Source organism: Nannospalax galili, unplaced genomic scaffold (genome assembly GCF_000622305.1).
Source record: "Nannospalax galili isolate Female #2095 unplaced genomic scaffold, S.galili_v1.0 scaffold1080, whole genome shotgun sequence".
NCBI classification, from domain to species: Eukaryota; Metazoa; Chordata; class Mammalia; order Rodentia; family Spalacidae; genus Nannospalax; species Nannospalax galili.
The window spans coordinates 377183-397256 of record NW_008347121.1 but is presented as its reverse complement, the minus strand read 5'-3'; the positions used below and the strand labels follow the sequence as shown (position 1 = coordinate 397256).

The window sequence follows — 20074 nt, the reverse complement described above, 5'->3', positions numbered from 1 at the left end:
AATAGAGATTATTTGCTGGGCTGGTCTTTGTTGTGGTTCAGAGTCCTTACAGCTGGGTAGGACCATTGATTGATTTTCTCCCTTGGCAGCTTGCATAGGATCTTCCAATACCTCATGGAGGAGGCTTCCAGCTCAATTGTTCCAAATCCTGTATTTAAAGTAAGAGGTGTCTTCAATGAAGAGGAAGGCTACAGAGTGGGAGAAAAGCTTCACAAGCTATACATCTGATGGAGGACTAATATCCAGAATATACAAAGAACTCAAAAAACAAAGGATCAGGAAAGAAAATGGCTCAATTAAAAAAATGCGCTCTGGATCTGAACAGTAAGTTCTCAAAAGAAGAAATTAAATGGCTAAGAAATTCCTTAGAAAGTTTTCAACATCCTTAGTAATTATGAAAATGCAAATTAAAACTACTTAAAGATTTCATCTTACCCCAGTCAGAATGGCTAAGATCAAGAGAACTAATGACACCAAATGCCGGTAAGGGTGTGGGGAAAGTGGAACCCTCATTTACTGCTGGTGGGATTGCAAATTGGTACAACCATTATGGAAATCAGTGTGGGGAACTCTTAAAAAACTAAGAGTAGAGCTATCATATGATCCAGCTGCACCATTCCTTGGCATACACCCAAAAGGCTCAACATGCTACTGCAGAGATACTTGCTCAGCCATGTTTGCTGCTGCTCTTTTTACAATAGCTAAGAAATGGAAACAACCTAAATGTCCCTCAACTATGAGTGGATAATGAAAATGTGGTACATTTACACAATGGAGTTCTACTCAGAGGTAAAGGAAAATAAAACTTGAGGTAAATGAATAGAACTAGAAACTATTATATTAAGTGAAAAAAATAACACAGAAAAACAAGTGATGTATGTTCTCGCTCATTTGTGAATCTTAGCTCCAAATCATTAGATGTGAGTATATATCCTGATGTAACTGTAGGAGACAGCAAAATGGAAAGGAGCCATGGGAGCAGGAAGGGGGAAGAAGGATCTGGAGAGAAGGGGATAGTAGGAGACAGGTGTTATCAGGTGACAAATGGGGTGGATGGGAAATACTTTAACTGGGGAGGGAATATGGAGGGTTTTAGAGAGGAAAACGGAGAGGAGAGATAAATAATGCTTAGGTGGTATGAAAAGTCAAAGGGAAATATATTAGTTCACAGTCCTACTGAAAAACACACATTATATATACATTATATGCAAAAATATACATTATATACACATGTGAAAATACAAACCATATATATTTATATATGTATACATATATTTATATATGTGTATAGCTGAAGGCTATATAGCTAAAATCACAGTGCCAGGCAGGAGAAATTTCCCTTGATTGCCTCCCAGAACTTGAAAAAAAATATATATATATATGAAAAACCAAGCAAGGAATCTTAAGTCAAAAGAAGCCATGTCAGTATAATATGCCCACAGTTATGAAAATAGAGTTTGAACCCAGATCTATTTCATTCCAAAATGTCATGTTCTTGGAGCACCAGGGTTGTTGCCATGGTTACAACATGACGAAGGATGTGAGGGATCAGGTGGAGACAAAGGAGAGGAAGACTTGTACAATCAAAGAAGAGAGAAGAGGCAAGAGAGACATGGAGAGAGGGAGGGGTAGAGGGAGAGAAGGGGGAAAAGAGAAAGAAGAAGACATCTACCACAGATCTATTCCAGAGCATGGACCCACAAGGTCTGAATTTTCCCCTTTTATCAGCACTGCTTGTTACCACTCAGATGGCTAGAACAGTCTGCATGTCTCTTTTTACAGACAAGAGTGTAAACAAGTCTATCTGCACAGGTGGCACCTGGGACGCCATGTGTGCCCCTAAGCTAGAACCCATCAGGTCCCCTGTCACCTTGACACAACGTATGTGCCATCTGTCCCTGCAAAGCCTGCAGCTTTTTGTCCCACAATAGCAGCACAGAGGCAAGCACCATGCTACCCTACCCTTGCCTGGTGGGCGAGTCACCCAGTGCTCTGGTTGGTGGTGATGCATGTGTGTTTCTCTGCAAGCAGTGGCTAAAGCCACAGACCTGGCCATTCATTCTAACACCACAAAGCATTTCTTAAACTGGGAGGTTATTAAATTACACCCCAGACAAGTCACCATCTGGTTGGGGGATTTCCCAATTGGTAGGGTCTCCTGATGCTCTCAAATTACAGCAGCTTAGATATCAGTCCTTAAAGACAAAATTGCAGAGACTTCCAACCTCTGAGTCCTCCCCTCACTGCCTGTTTTCATTTCTCAGCCAGGTTCCCGCTGCTTTTAAGGAAGAGGGACAGAAGTGGAGGTCTGGTACTTGGAACTTAATTCCTATGCACTAAGCCCTCTTCTAAGCATCTTTTGCAGTCAGCTCAAATGAGCTTCCTAATAACCATTGGTATAGTTAGAGGTCTGCTCCTAGCATCACCAGAAAGCTGGTGCCAATGGAACAAATTAGGAAAGCTAAGTGGCATGATCAAGATGCTATCATTTTAAATGTTTTTATTATGCTTTTGTGTCTGTGTGTATGTGAATGTGAGTGCAGGTGCCCAAGGAGGTCCAAGGCATTGCATTGGATCCCCCTGGAGTTAGAGGCGGTTGTGAGCCAGCCAGCATGGGTGCTGGGAATCAAACTTAGAAAGTCTACGAGAGCAATACGTGCTCTTCACCGCTGAGTCACCACTCCAGTGAAATAGCATCATTTGTCAAAGTCAAATTCGAGATCTTAAATGCAAAATTGTCTTGCTGTAAGCCCTGCTCTTCCAGCTAGAACCCAAGAATCACTAGCACTCATGCTTTACCCTCTCTGGCTGCTTGTCTTCCCATAGTTGCTACAAACCAGTTGCTCTGTGGAAGGAAGCATCATCGATTCATGATCCACACAGACCCTCACACCTACCTGGAACCCACAGCCCCCACTCTCAGTCCTTGAGCATGATGGCAGCAACACCATCCTAATGCTTGGGCTCTGCCTCTTACTCCCTAGCCTGTATGACTCCAGGGCAGCTTTTGCTGTTTGTCCACTTGCTCCTTGGGTTATGGTTCTTGGTTAGCAGATCTAGGCTGATGTCCTGGTCAGACTGTCTGACCCTACATTCTGGACTTAGCTCCACACCCAGTTAAGAGCATACTCAGACCACCTTTGTCCAATACCGTGACCTCCATGCCTCTAGGAAGAGGTTTTAACTGTGAAGGAAAACATCCCTCTGGATACCTTAGCATCTAGGAGCTCCCAGTGGGCTGCTCTGTGGAAACCTCCAGGGAGGGTGCACCAGGGCACACACACTCACCCAGTCTGAGGAAACCCTGAGAAAGGTAGAGTGAACCCCGTGTACAGATGAGGACCTGGAGGCCCAGAAGGGAGGGGATGGTCCTGGCTTCACAGTCAGGGAGCTTGTCTGGGGAACACCGCTCCACCAGCTACAATCAAAGGCTTACTCCTAGGCTCCCAAGCTCTGTCCAGACCCGTACATGCTGCACCAAAACACCTGTGCTGAGACCCAACTTGAATGTCCCAGTCCTGCCCAGACATTTGTCAGCATAAGGAACTTAAGTGGAAGCACAGCACCAATAACTGTCCTAAAGGTATGTGTGTTTGTAAATTCATGTATGTATCTATCCACTTCATTTTATATTTTAAATAATCTAATATATGCACAATATGGAAAGCTCATTTAATCGCTGAAGAGTGACCAGATGCGAACACGTGTTCTAAATGTTTTATATAGATGAAATCTCATGTATATATGCATATACTCTCATTTAAATAGACCTTTTATATATTTACATAAATCTCATATTCATAAGCCCTCACTTATACATACATAAGTCACACTAAGTCATTCCACAGTGACAATGTACTAGTAACTGCTATAAAACTTCACAATAACGATGTAATAACCTAATTTATATGTATTAGCTTGAATATATATACACATATTATTTTTAAAAATAGTTTATTTTTTATGTGTATGTGTATATTGCCTGCATGTATGTAAGTGCCCTCGTGTTATACAATGCCCATAGAAGACAGTAGAGAGAGTCAGATCCCCTGGAATGGAGTTATGGATGGTTGTTAGCCACCATGTGGATGCTAGGATTCAAACCTGGGTCCTCTGCAAGAACAGCCAATGCTCTTAACCACTGAGCCATTTCTCCAGCCCCATGAAGATCTCAATTAATCATTAGTTACTAGATGTTAGGAACTGTTTCAAATATATTTATAACACTGGGTGTGGTGCTGTACACCTTTAAGGGGCAGAAGCAGGCGGATCTCTATGAGGTGAGGTCTAGTTGGGTCGGAGCTATGTGAGACCATGTCAAAACAAAAGCAAAAACAGAAAACAAAACCCACCAAATATATTTATAGTTATTTATAGGAGTCTCATATCTGAATTGCGTTTAATCATTGTGCTGGATGCTTCAGCTGTCAGCCTGACACACCTGGGTAGAGGGAACCAGAACTGAGAAGTTTCCTCCATTGGACTGGCCTGTGGCCATATCTGTGGGGCATTTTCTTGACTGTTGAGTGATGTGGGAGGGCCCAGCCCACTGTGGGTGGTGCCACCCTGGGTAGATTGAGCACAGGCCATGGGAGCGAGCCAGTAAGCAGTCTACCTCCATGGTCTGTCCTCCAGTTTCCTGCCTTGGCTTCTCTTGATGATGGACTGTGCTGTAAGCCAAATAAACCCTTTCCTCCCCAAGCTGGTTTTGGTCATTGTTTTTATCATAACAGTAGAGATGCAAACCAGAATAATCTTTAAAAATCACTATATGCCAATAGCTGTTTCATATATTATATAAATGTCACTGTCACATATAGTTAAATATGTACATACAGATGTGTATCCTCATGTGTGTCAGGGTAATCTTTAAAAATCACTATATGCCAATAGCTGTTTCATATATTATATAAATATCACTGTCACATATAAATATGTACATACAGACAGATGTGTATCCTCATGTGTGTCAGCAGGGAGTGTCTTCTTTAACTCCCTAGAAGCAGAACTATTACCTTCTAGCTGAGCAAGGCTACATGCCTGGTACCAGTGAGGCCAGGCTCAGCCATCCGTGACAGACATGGACAGAAGGATGACTAGGTGGGTGGGTGGATGCATGGACAGATGAGCATATGGAAGAACAGATCAGTGGAGGGATGGACATATGGATGGTTTTATATCAATCATTTTCCCAGAATTCCATTAGCACAAACCCTGGAGGCCACGCCTTAGACATCAGGGGTCAAGTCCCCCTCAGTATACCTTCTTCTCAAGGCTATGCTGTGATAAACAAAGTAAAATGTTGATAGGTATAGAAAGACTCTGTCCATAGTGACAAATGTCACTGCTGACCACATCTGGCAGCTAGAATTGGGCAAGATCAAGTTTTGTGGAGGTCGATCTACTGAGGATGGAAGACACAATCAAACAGTGGGTATTGTCATGTTCACATCAGTCTCCTGAAAAAAATCTACTCTAGGGCAGGCTGGCATCAAACTGCCCCTCTGCCCCACAGGCTGCCCTTGACGTTTCGGGCCAGACCAGGATGGAGGAGACAGAGCTGCCAGGAACCCTGGAATGACCTCCAAGAGGCTCCAGATAGTCCTTTATTCAGAAACCACAGAACCTGTTCGTGAACTTTACATATGGAACGGCAAAGGGGAAGGGGTGGGGTGGGAGTCACACAAGCAAATGCAGACGAAGTTTCAACCTTTTTATTCAAAGCAGCTTCTCACAATGTATAAATACTGCATATTAGCACACATGAAAAATACAAGTTCTAAGGCACCCAGAAATGTGTTCATATACGTTACAGGACCATTCACAAAGAGAGTACAACTTGCTCTAGACAGTCAGCATTTGATAAATCAGAAGATTATTACCCGCAGTACCGCACCCAGTTTGCGGAAAATATTTACAACATGGTAAGAATGGGCCGGCTGTACCTGCTTTATAACTCTATGAAGGACTCATACTTACAAATAGCCAGAACTAAAGACTCTCCCATGAAAACCTGGCAAAAGAAAACAAGCAGCCTAACTTACAAAGGTCTCTGTGGATTTTGGTGTGTGCACTACATCCATGATCAAACCCAAACACTCAGGGTGGGCTGGATAAGTTTTTGGTAGCCTGCTTCATTATCAGAAGTTTGGTAATAAGCCTTACCAGTAGAAGAGCACTTTTTCGGCATCAGCCATCTCTCAATTGGTTAATGGAGCAACGGGATCATGACTGAGCATCCCTTGGAGGGGGCACTGAGGAAAACTTCCTCTGCCAAACAGGAAGTGGAATACTCGATGAGGAACAGAAAATGTGAATGTCTGGCAGTCGCGGGATGTACCCGTGGAGACGTCTGCAACACCTTCTGCTGGAGCTGCAAATGGAAGAGTGTGCACTGGGCTGATACCTGGACAAATCCCAGACCTCCACTTATTTAAAAATTTGAGGCAGGGTCTCACTATGTAGCCCTGGCTGGCCTGGAACTTGCTATGTAGACCAGGCTGGCCTAGAACTCAGAGAGATGAGTCTACCTCTGCCTCCCGTGTGCTGGGATTAAAAATGTGCCACCATGCCTGTCTCCAGACCTCCACTTTTTAATGGGATGGATAAAAACTTGAGACCACACAGCAGAAACACCACCTGAGATACTGAGTTTCAATCTCCGAAACTCCTCTTTCAGAGCCTTCTCAATGAGACAACCGATCCCTCTGCATGGCCATTCCGGGGGAGTGTGAATTTGGGGGAACCAAGTGGTTTCTCTATGCCATCAAGCTCACACATCTCGGCCCAGATGTACCTACAACCTATGAAACTCGAGCTTGGTTGGAATAATGGAATTCTTTGGTCCTTGGTTTTATGAAAGGCAATATTTTCACAATCCTGTCAATGTAGACATTGGAAAATGACTTCAAGCTGGGACTAATGGCACACAACAACAAATTAAATACTAGATGGAAAACTCTACACCCTCTCAATTTCCTGGAGTCAACTTAACCAGCTCCAGCATCAGGCCAGATGTTGGGATGAAACATTGAGGACAACCTAGAGATATGAGAGCTGAAGTTTAACCCTAGGCCTCGGCTCTTTGCACTGACACACACACCAACGCCAATCTCTGGAATAATGGTCGATAAGGTAACTCTGAACACTTAATAATTAAGTTGGACTAAACGCTCATCCATACTGCAGCTCTGAATGAAAGATCCTGTTTCAAGTGTTGGTAAGGAAAATCAGCTGGTGATTACTGAAGTATCACCTACCAAAAGGAACTGTTAATTTACTTTTTGAGAATTAGGTCCAAATCCTAGATGGTTTCATTGAATTCCAAGACCTGCTGAGCCCACTGCAGAAAAGCTCTGTGATTTCTGTGCCACTGAAACAGCCCTGGGAAGGCCAGCTTGGCTGTCAGAGTGCCCTGCCTTTCAAGTACTTCTGTCCTGCTGAACTGTAGACTAGATGGCCTGATGTACACCGATCCCTACAGAGACACCAAGGACACATGGCAATGCTGATGATAGAGCAAAAACCGACTCCAGATTGTCTACACAGTAAGACTCATATGTAAACTTTGTTAGGGTCTCAAGGAGCACGCACCTCAGCCTGCCCTGGATGTTTCCAGGCCTAGGGCCCACACCAGGGTTCGCAACAAACGAAATATCAGCAGCCCTCCCTGTGACCATGTCTAAACCATGTAAATAGAACAAAAGAGGCTCAGAAAACCTGTCCTTGGTCCAATCTTCCGGCCAAAGACATTCACCAAGGAATCCACCTGGTCCCTGCCGCCACCATCTCCACCTCTCTCATCAGATTAGCCATGAGTTAGAGACTGCACAAGCCTACCCACATGGCTTACATGGAGGAAACAACCCGTATTACCCTTTTATTTATTTATTTTTTTGCAACAAGCTTAAGGCTCTGTTCACAAACTCCAACAACTGCCACACAGTGAGAATTTATGGGGCGGGGGGATCTTGAACTATACACATAGCTGTGAAGGGTTATTGAACCTAATGGTAAGGCTTATTCACAAATTCAGTATATTTTCAAATTATATTTCAAACAATTACCTCTAGAAAATCAATCTGCTTTCTTAACAATGTAAGAACAATTTGATTAAAAAAACAGAAAAAGGAAAAAAACAACCACAATAAAACATTGGCACCAAACCAGTATGCAATTTTTTTGAAAGAACAAGTGACATTAATGGAAAAGATTGCCTAAAACGCATATCATAACTTAGCACAGGTAGAAAAGTTCATATTCTGAAAATATATATACTGCATTAAAGTCTGTAAGCACTTCAACCAAAATTTGCTGGAAGAACTAAGCAACACTTATCTACAACAAAAAAAAATATACATGCAAGACCCGCCCCCAAGATATCATCTACAAAGGCAAAGTGTAGATTTTAAAGATTTTACAAAACCATTTACAGAGAATAAAATAAAATACTTAAGAAATCTCACTTCGAGTCTTAAATACTGTGTATATCAGTGAGAGGATCTTAACTAATATATACAACAGATCTAAGCATCTGAGCAGAGAACCAGAAGACACACGTGTCTTCCCTTTAAATATCTACGTGGAAGATTTGCAAATGTTTCTATTTGCTTTGCTTCGTTTAAAAAATTTTCTACAGAAACTAGATTGAAAAATTGTGTGAATGGGACTAAATTCCAAATTAAAAAACAAGTTTACAAACTTTTTAAAAGTTTCTCTTTTTTTTGAAAGGTTTTTAAGTTGTGGAATCCAGCAATTATTAGTAATGGGGATATAATTCAGCACTTGGTCAAGGCTATTTGTAACGCGTGCTTGGTGGATACAGTTACATTGTTGAAAGTGTACTTGTCATTAGCAATTTTCTCATACTGAACTTCATGTGGGGAAAACATTGTCTCAAAGATTCAGTTTTATCTATGCCAAATAAGTATAAGATTTTAAGTCAATTCTCGACTTCCTTCCAAATTTCATAGGTACCAAATTTCATTAATATGAAGAAATTTTGGTGTTTCACCAAGACATTATTTCTAAGCAAAAAGAGGACACCCAGATGAGCATCTGTATTAGGGAGTGGCTTCCCAATGCTAGGGGGTTCTGGCTGGCTTCCTTAATGCTAGCTCTGCGAAGGTCCTCTGGGAACCTTCGTTAGTTCCAGGGGTACCCTGACACCATGGTGGGCATTACCACCATCAAGGTTGGGGCAGAAGGAGAAGAAACATGCCTGAACTCAGAAAAGATACTCTCAACGTCCCACCCACTGCGATTTTTTCCAAACTCAGAAGGAACTGTGTGTTGGATCATCGAGACCATCCACAATTCCTCAAAGACCCCCACAGGCCCTCGGAAGGGATGGATGGGTATGGAAATTGGAGAGAAGGTAGGGAACATGGGTACAGAGCAGATGCTGGGGTACAAGATAAAAGATGAAAGCCTGCATCTTACCTTGAGAAAGCTATAATAACACACAACCATAGACTTGGTAATAGACTTGTGTAATAACACACAACCGTAGACCTGGTAGTTTTCATCCCAGTTCAATTTGCTGTAAGTCACCTGAATTTCAACTATATATTACCCAAACAACTATCCACGAAATGGCAACAACAGTGTTGCAGCAAACAGGTTGATTCAGTTGTGCCCGGTTGGGAGAACTGCCTTATTGAAATGACTTTATGGAAACAATCCAAATACAGACTGTCTTTTGAAACTAACAGTATCAGTTCCGCCTTGGAAACAGTTCCATGTCTACTTTAGTCATCACAGATTCTTGATATTCTCAGAGATTTGGCGCTCACCAGACATCAAAAGATAAAGCACCTATAGTTCTTTCAGCAGGAAATAAAGATGAGCACTGATAAAGGAATTTATAAACGTTCCTTCCATTTCCAATGACAATCTGACCCTGTTTCTCTAGATGTGCGAAGAAACCGCCCAGATCAGAAGCTAATCAGAAACCTGGGGTTTCCTACAGAGAAGGCAGCAACAGTGAAATTCTTTGACACACTTGAAGAACAAGGGCTGTCTAAGGTTTGGGGAAGTGTACATGAGGCTAACCCAATGGACAAGGGACAACAGACATCCGGGAAGAATCAGGTGTTCCCCTGTGTTAGTTTCTCCAGCCCCCAGGTACACAGTTTCTACAGCACTCTACAGGGACACCAGGGGGCTACACAAGGCTTCAATTCCATCTTCCTTCCAATTCCCTTCAATCTCCTCATGGCTCAAGGTGGCACAGGTTGGCCGAAAATAGGGAAGTACAATTTCCTCTCCTCCTCAACCCTTGGGAGCCCTAAAGGCTTTCTACAGAGGGAATAAAGGTTGTCATAAGGATTCCAAGGTCAGATGCACACGGAAGCTAGCACATCACTGGTTTTCATGTAGACACTCAGCAGTGTCACTCAAAGCTCAGTGCAATGTGACTCTCTCTGCTGTGGTGCCAGAGGCAGCCACCCCTCTGCAGGACACAGAGGGACCAGAAAGAGAGTGAGAGCCTGTGGCCCCGATGCGCCCTCTTTGCAGCTCGTCTCCCCTCCACCAACCATACCAGCTCTTTCTGCTGTACCGCACTGTCTCAAGGAATGAGACAGAGAGAGGTTGGAAATTAGGAGGTAATGAAGAGAAAGGACAGGGGTCAAGGCTCTGGCATAATCCAGGCATGCGGAAAGCCTAACTTTCTCTGGGCACATGATCTCTACAGAACACGTTTGAATCCCCAGATAGAACAGGCCCCTTCCATTTCTCTCCTCCAATCCTGATGTTCATACTTTTATCTTTCATCCAACCCAAGCCCAAACTCCCCACTGGCAACAGATCTAGAGGCTTTAATCAAACACAGCTGCTAGAGGCCTCCTGCAGCCCAAGGGCACTGGACGAGGAGACCTCCATGCCAGATACTGCTCTTCTACATGGGTCAACAGCTAGAAAACAGAGATGCTTAGCTCAGGCTTCTGGAGGCAAAAAGACCCTACAGATAGCTCTGCAGGCCAGGAACTCTTCCTCGCCACCCCAGAAGGTCACCACCCACATGGGAGCAATGGGCTCTGAAATCCAAGTTCACTCATTTGTCCCAGAGGACAAAGGTCTGAGTCTAGGGAATTATACCATCTTCAAGGTGGGTCTGTTCCCTATCTTTTCCTAACATGACACAGTTAGGGAAGGAGTCTTCTCGAGATCATTGGGGGCTAAATGAATCCTTGATCTCCTTAAAGACAGTGGGTAAAAGAGAACATACCACTCTGATTTCTCTAAAGAACTAGCATTGTGTTACGAAAGCTACACGCAAAGGGTATTCCTTTTAATCCACAGAAATCCTTCCATTCTGATCTCTGAACTTTCCTTCTGTGTGGCTCATCACTAGAATGCACCAAACGGCATGAACCTTGAATAGTATTTGGTCCAGGGCAGTATGAAAATAAGATCTGTGTGAACAACAGATTTCATAATATATAAACAAAAATAAATAAATAAAATAAGTCCGAATAAAGAGAAAAAAAATTTCCTAGTAGTTCATGTTTTTGCAAAACTAGCTTTACATATAATACACATAAATTATCAGAATTTCCACTTACATTGTTTTAAAAATATATATTTAACAAAACATTTCTAAATGTACAATATCTGGGTTTGTAAATCACTCAGTTGGGTTTTAAGACCAAGCCCTAAGAATCACACAGAGTTGCATTGGAGAGGAGACTGAGGCCGGGCCCACACAGTCACGTGCTTGTTGGTCTGTGAATTCCCTAAGAGGATTGTCTCCTGGTCCCAGATCTACACTTAATCAGAGAGCCATGTTGGTCTCATCTCCAAGTCGGAGGCACTGTGTAGACACAGCCTGAGTCGGAAGGACGAGGGAGAGTGGTCTTCCCTTCCTGGACCACGGTGGTGCTGGGTTTCAGCAAGTGGGAAAAGGATGGTGGGGCCTGGCAGAGCCCTGGGAAGACAGCCCTGGAGAGCTCTGCGGCCAGGTGGGGCAGGGACGTGGGGAGGCCAAGGACGCAGCATTTCCCACTGTTACACGAAATCAAACCAATGAGGAGCAACCAAAGGACACAAGGAATGGACACAACCCTAGGTGTAAAGAGACACCCAACAAACTCTTGGCCGGGGTGAACCCTGGGCTCCAATGTTGGGAACACAGGGCCGAGCTGGAAGTCAGGTACCCTTTGAGCGTGGGGTCAAGTGAGCCAGGGCCCTCAGACTTCATAGATCTTGTCCTGCAGGTAGCTGAACAGGGAGTCCAGGCCTTTGGACGAGCTCCACAGCTGCTTCAGCATGACACACTCCTTCTCATTCACGTCCTCCAACACCGACCTCAGGAAGCTTCGGACCAGGCATTTGGACTCCTCTAAAACCTGGAAGGAAGTGCACACGCCTGGTTAGCCAGCCTGGGGCTGGGCTCACTCTCTGTGGCCTTGCAGTGCCCACAGCCAGGGGAGAGAGGGCATCTTGAACCTGGGCTTGGGGTCAGTTTACTAGCACTGGCCAGAATGGCTTCCAGGTGGTCAAGATATTGAAGCCTCTGCCCATAGGATGGCTGGGGCATGGCATGGTACCCCACGCCAGAGGGGTCTCATCTTTTATCCAAGGGTGACGTGACATAAAACTAGTTAGTGCTCTCTCTCTCTCTCTCTCTCTCTCTCTCTCTCTCTCTCTCTCTCTCTCTCTCTCTCTCTCTCTCTCTCTCTCTCTCTCTCTCTCTCTGTATGTGTATGTGTGTGTGTATTTGTATGTGTGTGCATGTTCCTCAATTACTCCACATATTTTCTGAGACAGAGTCTCTCATTGAATCTGAAGCTTACAGACTGGGCAGACTGGCTGGCCAGCAGGCTCTAGGAATCTGCCCGTCACTGGACCCCTCACGCTGATACACCAGCTTTCTCATATGGGTTCTGGGGTGTCAAACTCAGGTCTTTGTGACTGTGTGGTAAACACTTTACCAACGGAGCCATGTCCACAACTCCTTGGAGCCATTTTCTATGGATGTCATGACAGCGTTTACAAGATATTGTTTTGACCTCCCCATACCACGCATCTGTCGGGAAAAAGAACACTTGGCCCAAGGATGACTGGGAACAGAAAATGAAGTACTAAACTGAGCTAGCAGTGGCTGTCAAAGCATCCCCACGGCCCACCTGACAGATATGCCTCTTTTACATTAGAAACAACAGTAGTGGTGATAACAGTAGAGATCACATCACGGTAGTATTAGATAACAATAATTGTAGCTGGCATTATCACAACAATCATTAAAATCAATAGTCATGGTGATGAATAATAATTACATGAATTATCATAATAAATAATATTGACCCAATCATATTAATGGACTTCAGCAAGCACAACAACAATTGTAGTAATGAGCAATAATGATCATGTACCAAGTACTAGTAACTATAGTATTAATAATAACCCCATCATGACCATCATGAACAGGCTCCACAGAAGTATTTTCCTGATTTCTTTCACTTAATCCTCTTAACTGAAGATAGGTCATATTTTTATATACCGTTATAGAGGAAGGACCTTGAAAAGGTCCAGGGCTTGATGGTTCAACAAGAAATCTGAGCCTGACTGATCCCCAGAGCCACATGTCTCCTTCCATCGGCCTCCACCAGCTTCCACGTAGGTCAAGGCTCTACTGTTCCAGGCACTTTCAGATAAAAGCAAACGGGGAACCCCAGACGCCTGAAGCCTGGAAGGATGAACACTGCATGGTCCTGAAGGCTCTAAGCACCTCTCAGCCTAGACTTGCTGTCTCCTATGAGCACCACATTCCAGAGGCTGTGGGCTTCAACCTGCTGGAGATCTGTCTCCCAGGAAGTCATTCCAAAGCTCCTGGGTCTGTATTCATTTCTATGTAGCGTTTCTCCAGAGTGGGCCTCTCCTAGGGGCTGGTCCCATCAGGTGTCCTTTCTATAGCTTCTTCACCCTGGTGCCTTCCTTTGCCCACAGAGTACAGACCATACATCTCACTGCAGTGCAGGTCTGCCTCCCAGCAGTCTCTGGGCAAACTGGCCACATTACTGTCTAGACTGACTATTGACTCCCTGACTCCCTCCTCACATATGCTAGCTGTCTCCTCTGATTGAACGCTATCCCCTCCTTCTCTATGAAACTGGCTCTGGGGTAATCAAGCATGCCTATTTGCATGAAGCGTGGGGTTTCCTGGGATGCAACATCTTTAGAGTTTAAAAGGGGAGGGTCTCAAACAAAGAGTCAGTCACCCTGATCAGTTAAAAGTGAATATATAAAAACATCAAGGCATGTGGCTCATGAGTGATGTGTCCACCAGCAGGGAGACCGTCACTACCCTGGCTGTCGGCACTGCTGTTAGGGTGTACACAGTTGGTGCTCAATAAAGGGCTGATGAGGAGAGGATGAGTAGGTGCTCATGTCGATAGAAGGACAGTTGGGGGGATACTGACAGAGGGAGTAGGGTGAAGGTCAATGGGTATGGCCCACAGGTCCAGCCCAGCACTTTTGTTCCTGTAAGGTCAAGAATGCAGGACCTTATCCTCCAGTGCCTGTGTCTCAGTTCGGTGACTGGCCCTGGCCTCCCGGTGTGGCCCTTTTTCACCCTCCCCGCAGCACAGTCCCCTCTGGTGCTCAGAATCTCTGTCTTGAGATAAAATCAACACTTAATTAAACCTGCCGCCTCTGACAGTGTTACTCATCTGTTCGTCAGTGCATCTTTGGGGTCAAAAAGTGGCATTTAGATGTGCCAAGCACTAGGTTGGGGAGAAGGAGGAGATCACAGGGGCAGTGCGCTTGGTGTCTCACCCAGGGCTGGTTCTAGACCTTGACCTCGCTCGTCCTGGGATTCCCCTTTCTGTGGCAGCTGTAGGGTTTTGAGCTTTGTGGGTGCTCAGGATTTCCCTCAGAGCAGTGCTTGCTACCCCAGAGTACCAATGTCCCCCATTAGCCTTTTCCAGCTGAGCACAGAGTGGAACATGCAACATGCCCAGATGTAGGCTCTCAGTCCCGAGAGGCAGTGTTGTCTAATACTGAAGAAGCCTTTCACTGACTCTGCATCACCTCTGGGGGTTGAGGGGAGGGCTCAGTTGCTAAAGTGCCTACCATGCAAGCATGAGGACTTGCGTCTGATCCCTTAGAGACCATGCAAAATGCCAGGCATGGTAGCATGCACTTACAATGCTAGTGCTGGGGTTGCAGAGATAGGAGGTTTCCTGGGGCTGGCTGGCCACCCACTCTAGACAAATTGGCAAGCTCTGGGTTTAGTGAGAGCCCCTGCCTCGAAAGATAAGATGGAAACCAACAGAGGAAGACACTCCTAGTTGACCTCAGAACTCCAAATACACACACACACACACACACACATACACACACACATATATGCACACATACACACACACACCACACACACACACATATACACACCACACATACACACACACAAACACATACACACATACACATACATACACACACACACACACAGAGACACACAGACACACAGACACACACACACGCACACCATCTATTCACAAGGACAGCACAGGGACAACATAAAGACTCACCACAGCACTGCAGGATGCCATCTCCTTCACCCGCAGCATGACCTCCTGGCTGAACGTCGTGGGCCAGAAGACCTGGGACACCAGGCCCCTGCTGCATGCCTCCTGGGCAGTGAGCTTCCGCCCACAGAACAGCATTTCATTGGCCTGAAAGAGCAAAGGCAGAAGATGGCTGAAGCCCGGAGCTCCGCCTATGTCCCCAAGGGAGCCCTGGGCTGGCCAGGTATGACTGTCTCCGCTCTCGATGCAGGGTTCACAATCCAGGGTCAGATACACTGCACGAACTGCATGCCAAGATCTGTCCTGTCACAGCTTTCATTAATCTGACAAAAAGGAGCCAATGTTTACTGAGCCCTGTGTACCCAATAGCGATCCCGCATCAGGTGGCTGGCCCTTGGGTGGCTGTGCACTACCAGTTGGGTTCATCTCAGTGATGATGCCCTGGCCTGACTGAAGGGGTGATTTACCTACATATGAAAGCTCTCCAACTACAGATGAGCCAAGCTCTTCCTGTCTGAGTCAGGCTAATGTCAGTGAGCCCAAGGGACAACTACGGCCAACTACAGCCCGTTCTAAAGTCAGTCCGTGAGGAAAGGAGGGAAAGAGGGAGGTAAGCTCTTAGAGGGCTCATTGAGCTTATTAAGCTAATTAAAGGTGGATTCTGGATTCTAGAGTTTGTCTTATTGCTGTGATAAAATAGTCTCACCAAAACCATCTTGGGGAGGAGAGGGTTTATTCGCCTTACACTTCCACATCACCGTCTGTGCTGGATAACTTTAGTGTCAACTTGACACACCTGGGTGGAGGGAGCCTCAATTGGGGAATTACCTCTCTTGGACTGGCCTGTGGCCATGTCTGAGGGGCATCTTCTTGATGAATGATGTAGGAGGGCCCAGCCCACTGTGGGTGGTGCCATCCCTAGGCAGGTGGGCCTGTGTTGCATAAGAAAGCAGGCTGAGGAGGGGTCAGGGGACCAAGCCAGTAAGCAGCGATCCTCCATGGCCTGTGCTCCAGCCCCTGCCTCCAGGTTCCTGCCCTGAGTTCCTACCTTGAGCTCCCTGATGAACTATGACCCGGGAGATGTAAGATAAATAAACCCTTTCCTCCTCAAGTTGATATTGGTCAGAGTGTTTCATCATAGCAATGTCTACAAGACTAGGACACCATCCAACTTCCAAGGAAGCCAAGGAACGAACTCAGGACAGAAGTGTGGAGTCAGGAAGCATGGTCCATGGAGGAACCCTGTCTAGGTTTCCTCCTCTGGCCTGTCATCAGCCTGTTTCCTTACACAACCCAGGCAAGCCCACCTGCCCAGGGGTAGCACCACCCACAGTGGGCTGGGCCTTTCCCACAGCACTCAAGGATACAAAAAAAAAAAAAGCCTCACAGACATGGCCACATGTCAGTCCAATAGAGGAAATTCCCAATTGAAGTTCTCTCTTCCCAGGTCTATCAAGTTGACCACTGAAGCATCCAGCACACTTAGCAACCTCAGGACTATTAAAACCAATGTACAGAAGCATCTCCCAGTGACCCCAGGCTAGCCAAAGACACTGAGCAGTTACAGGGTGGAAAACACCCTCCTTGGCTGGCCTTATCTAGGCTGCCTCTAAGCCCCACTCCTCTAAGGATTTCCCTCTGCTGTGAAACTTGTGGTTGTCATACACAGGGCTATAGTTTAAATGCTTGTCTCCCACCTGGATGCTCTTGGGAAGCAGTGAAGAGGTGGGACTTGGTGGAAGGTTTTAGACCACTGGAGGCAAGGCACACACTTGAAGGAGACTATGGAACCCTGGTGTCTTTCCTCCTCTGCTTCCTTCCCCTCCCCCACCCCTCCACAAACACAACAGAAGGACAAAACTCAGTCAAGAACACATCTCCATCAACTCATTTTAGTTTCAGAAAAGACTGAAGATAAAACCAGACAGTTAAACATTATTGTGGCCACAGAGAACAGGGAGAAACTGGTGTGAACAGGAGCCCACAGCTGGTGTTGGAGGTCAAGTGTTCACTCCCAGTGAGGCTGAGAGCCACCTGAGATGTCCCACAGTGCTTGAGTCCACATGACTTCCAGATCCCATCTGCTGGCCTGCTCCATAGACGTGGAGCCTAAATCAGGCCAGGCCGGGGAACTTGTCACTGGGAACAGAACGCCATCTTTCAGGCCCTCAAAGGAAGCTGGGAGGGCCTGGGGCAAAGTGGCAAGTGGCCATATCTGTGCTCATGCTCACACCTTGGTAGGTGTGAGGCACTCAGGGCCCCTGAATACATGGGAGGGCTTCCCAGTCATCTCTAACAACGTTCCTTCAGCGCCCTCTTTGAAGAGAGAACATCAACGCTAGCTACAAGCCCAAGAAAAGAGCTTCTTGGATGGCTGGTGAGGTCACAGCATCACTGATGAAGACACAAAAATGAGCAAAAGAGACCCACTCTAGAGCTAAGACAATCTCAAGATTGACAGAGTTTGATCCCCAACACAGGCTCTAGGTACGTCACTTATCCTTAAGGTTTCAGTTCGCTCCTCCACCCTGGAAATACCACGATAGCCTATGGCTTTGAGGTACCAGCACAGAAGCTGGATTAACGGCGGTGCTGCTGGAACAGCGGCCAGTTGTGGTGGAGGGGTGATGAAGGATATTGTTTTTATTGCTGCTTTTGAAAGAAGAAAGGAAAAACTCTAAAACAGAAGGGGTACCGCTTGTCAGCCACTCACTGTGAAAACCGAGGAAGGCCTGAACCCCCACTATGGAATCGAGGGGAGAGAGGAACACACACGGAGAGAAGGAAGAAAGTCTAAAAGTGGAAAGCCTCTGCTCCTCCCTCTGACTTCTGCCCAGCGATTCCAGAGCGCCTGGCTGGCTGGAAGCCATCACCGTTCTCCAGTGTGCGGGCCAGCCTTCCGACAACTGTGGCTCACTGACAGGCAGATATTTAATAACTACCCTGCATAGAACCGAAAAGTACAAAGACAAAACCTGAGGCCCATCTGCAAACAGGAACAGCTCGCAAACGACTTGCACAACAGCAGAAGGAGGGATGAACTCTCCAGAGCACTGGACAGTGGGCCCCACCATGGAGCTACGGGGCTGGCCCTGCCACTCAGGTCCTGTTGCTCCGGCAGGGTGTGGGCCCCAGGGGTGCCTCCGGTGGTCCCCAGGCCGACCTTGTGGAGCCTGAACTGCACTGAAATCCCAACACTTTCCCCACTGGCCACAGTCCACGGTCCTGGTCAGCCTGTCTATCCATCTACACCACCTTCTCCCCACCCTCCTAATGCCCACCACCTCGAATTCCAAGGCCTGTATAGCTCACCCCCTGATCAGTCCTTCTATTGTGTCCCCTCTGCCTGGAACCTGATGTCACATTCCAAGGTTACTCCTCAGAGGGGCTCTTCCTGTGTAAGATGGGATCACCACCAACTACTAAGCTGGAGCACAGAGTCCCAGACTACAAGACCCATGTCCCTGTCTACCTGAGCTCCTGGCAGGTCACAGAGTGCTCAACACTCTGGATTCTCAAAGAGGACTTAGAAGGGCTCACTGGCTCTCCTATAGCAGGAGGAACCTTCCTGAGATCCTGACCAGCCGTGAGAGCTGAGGACAGAGTCTGCTGACATCAGCAAAGGATGGTCTGAGCACCTACAGGTGGGAAGTCAGCTGACAAAGGATGCAGCATTAAGTCAACTCCAACACCCACTAGATTTCGCCTGACTTTCTAAAGCCCGACTCTGCTAACCTCAGACTCACTGCTGAGATGTCACTCTATTCTACCACAGGCTGGGCAGACAGAATCATGGATGTCTAAACCTCACAATCATCAGTGCATTCTACGGACTTATTTTATTGTGTGTCTATGTGTGTTCATGTGTGAGTTCCAGTGTCTGGGGATGAGCTCTGGTGGTGTTCCTCATTTGTTTTTTGAGACAGGGTCTCTCACTGGTCTAGAACTCATCAAGTAGGTTAGGCTGGCTAGTCAGTGGACCCTAAAGATCCAGTTGTTGCTGTCACCCCAGTGTTGGGATTACAAGCATATGCCACCATGCCCAGATTTTACAATGTGGGTTCTGGGGCTTGAACTCAGGTCCTCATGCTTGTGAGATAAGTACTTTACTCACTGAGCTAACCCTATCACCCACTGTTGCACAGCTCCCTTACCCTCTCTGAGCCTCAGGTGCCACACATATTCACTGGGAATCACTATCTTCCTCACAGGGCTGTGTAAAGCCCCAGCACACAGTGAGTGCCTTCAGTATCCTCTGGTCACCACTACATGCCTTGACTTGGTCTGACCACAGCCTACAGTGGACTCCATGGCCTCCCTGGCCTCCCAGCTTAATGATGAAACAATTGCTTAGATTTCCTGGCTTTCATGTTCCATCTGCAGGATGGAAATCTCCACAACTTTCAAAGGGGTGGAGACAGCTTGGGATCATTCAAATCCTTTCCCTCTTCTTGCCTGGATGCCCAGCTGGATTGCGCTTCCTGCCTTCCATACCCCATGAGTCCTGGCTAGTGATGTGTGCATGAAGGGAGGATGGTGAG

General features: G+C 46.3%; 1 protein-coding gene across 1 annotated transcript in view; it reads right to left on the bottom strand.

Moving 5' to 3' along the window:
- Positions 1 to 11510: 11510 nt before the first annotated feature.
- Positions 11511 to 20074, bottom strand: part of Cdyl2 (chromodomain Y like 2) — a 180629-nt gene continuing 172065 nt past the window's right edge. Inside the window, exons 6-7 of the mRNA XM_008843458.2 lie at positions 15537 to 15680; positions 11511 to 12350 (exon numbers count right to left, since the gene is read on the bottom strand). Coding sequence (XP_008841680.1) covers positions 12192 to 12350; positions 15537 to 15680 — 303 coding nt within the window. The 3' untranslated portion in view covers positions 11511 to 12191. The remainder of the gene's footprint in view (positions 12351 to 15536; positions 15681 to 20074) is intronic.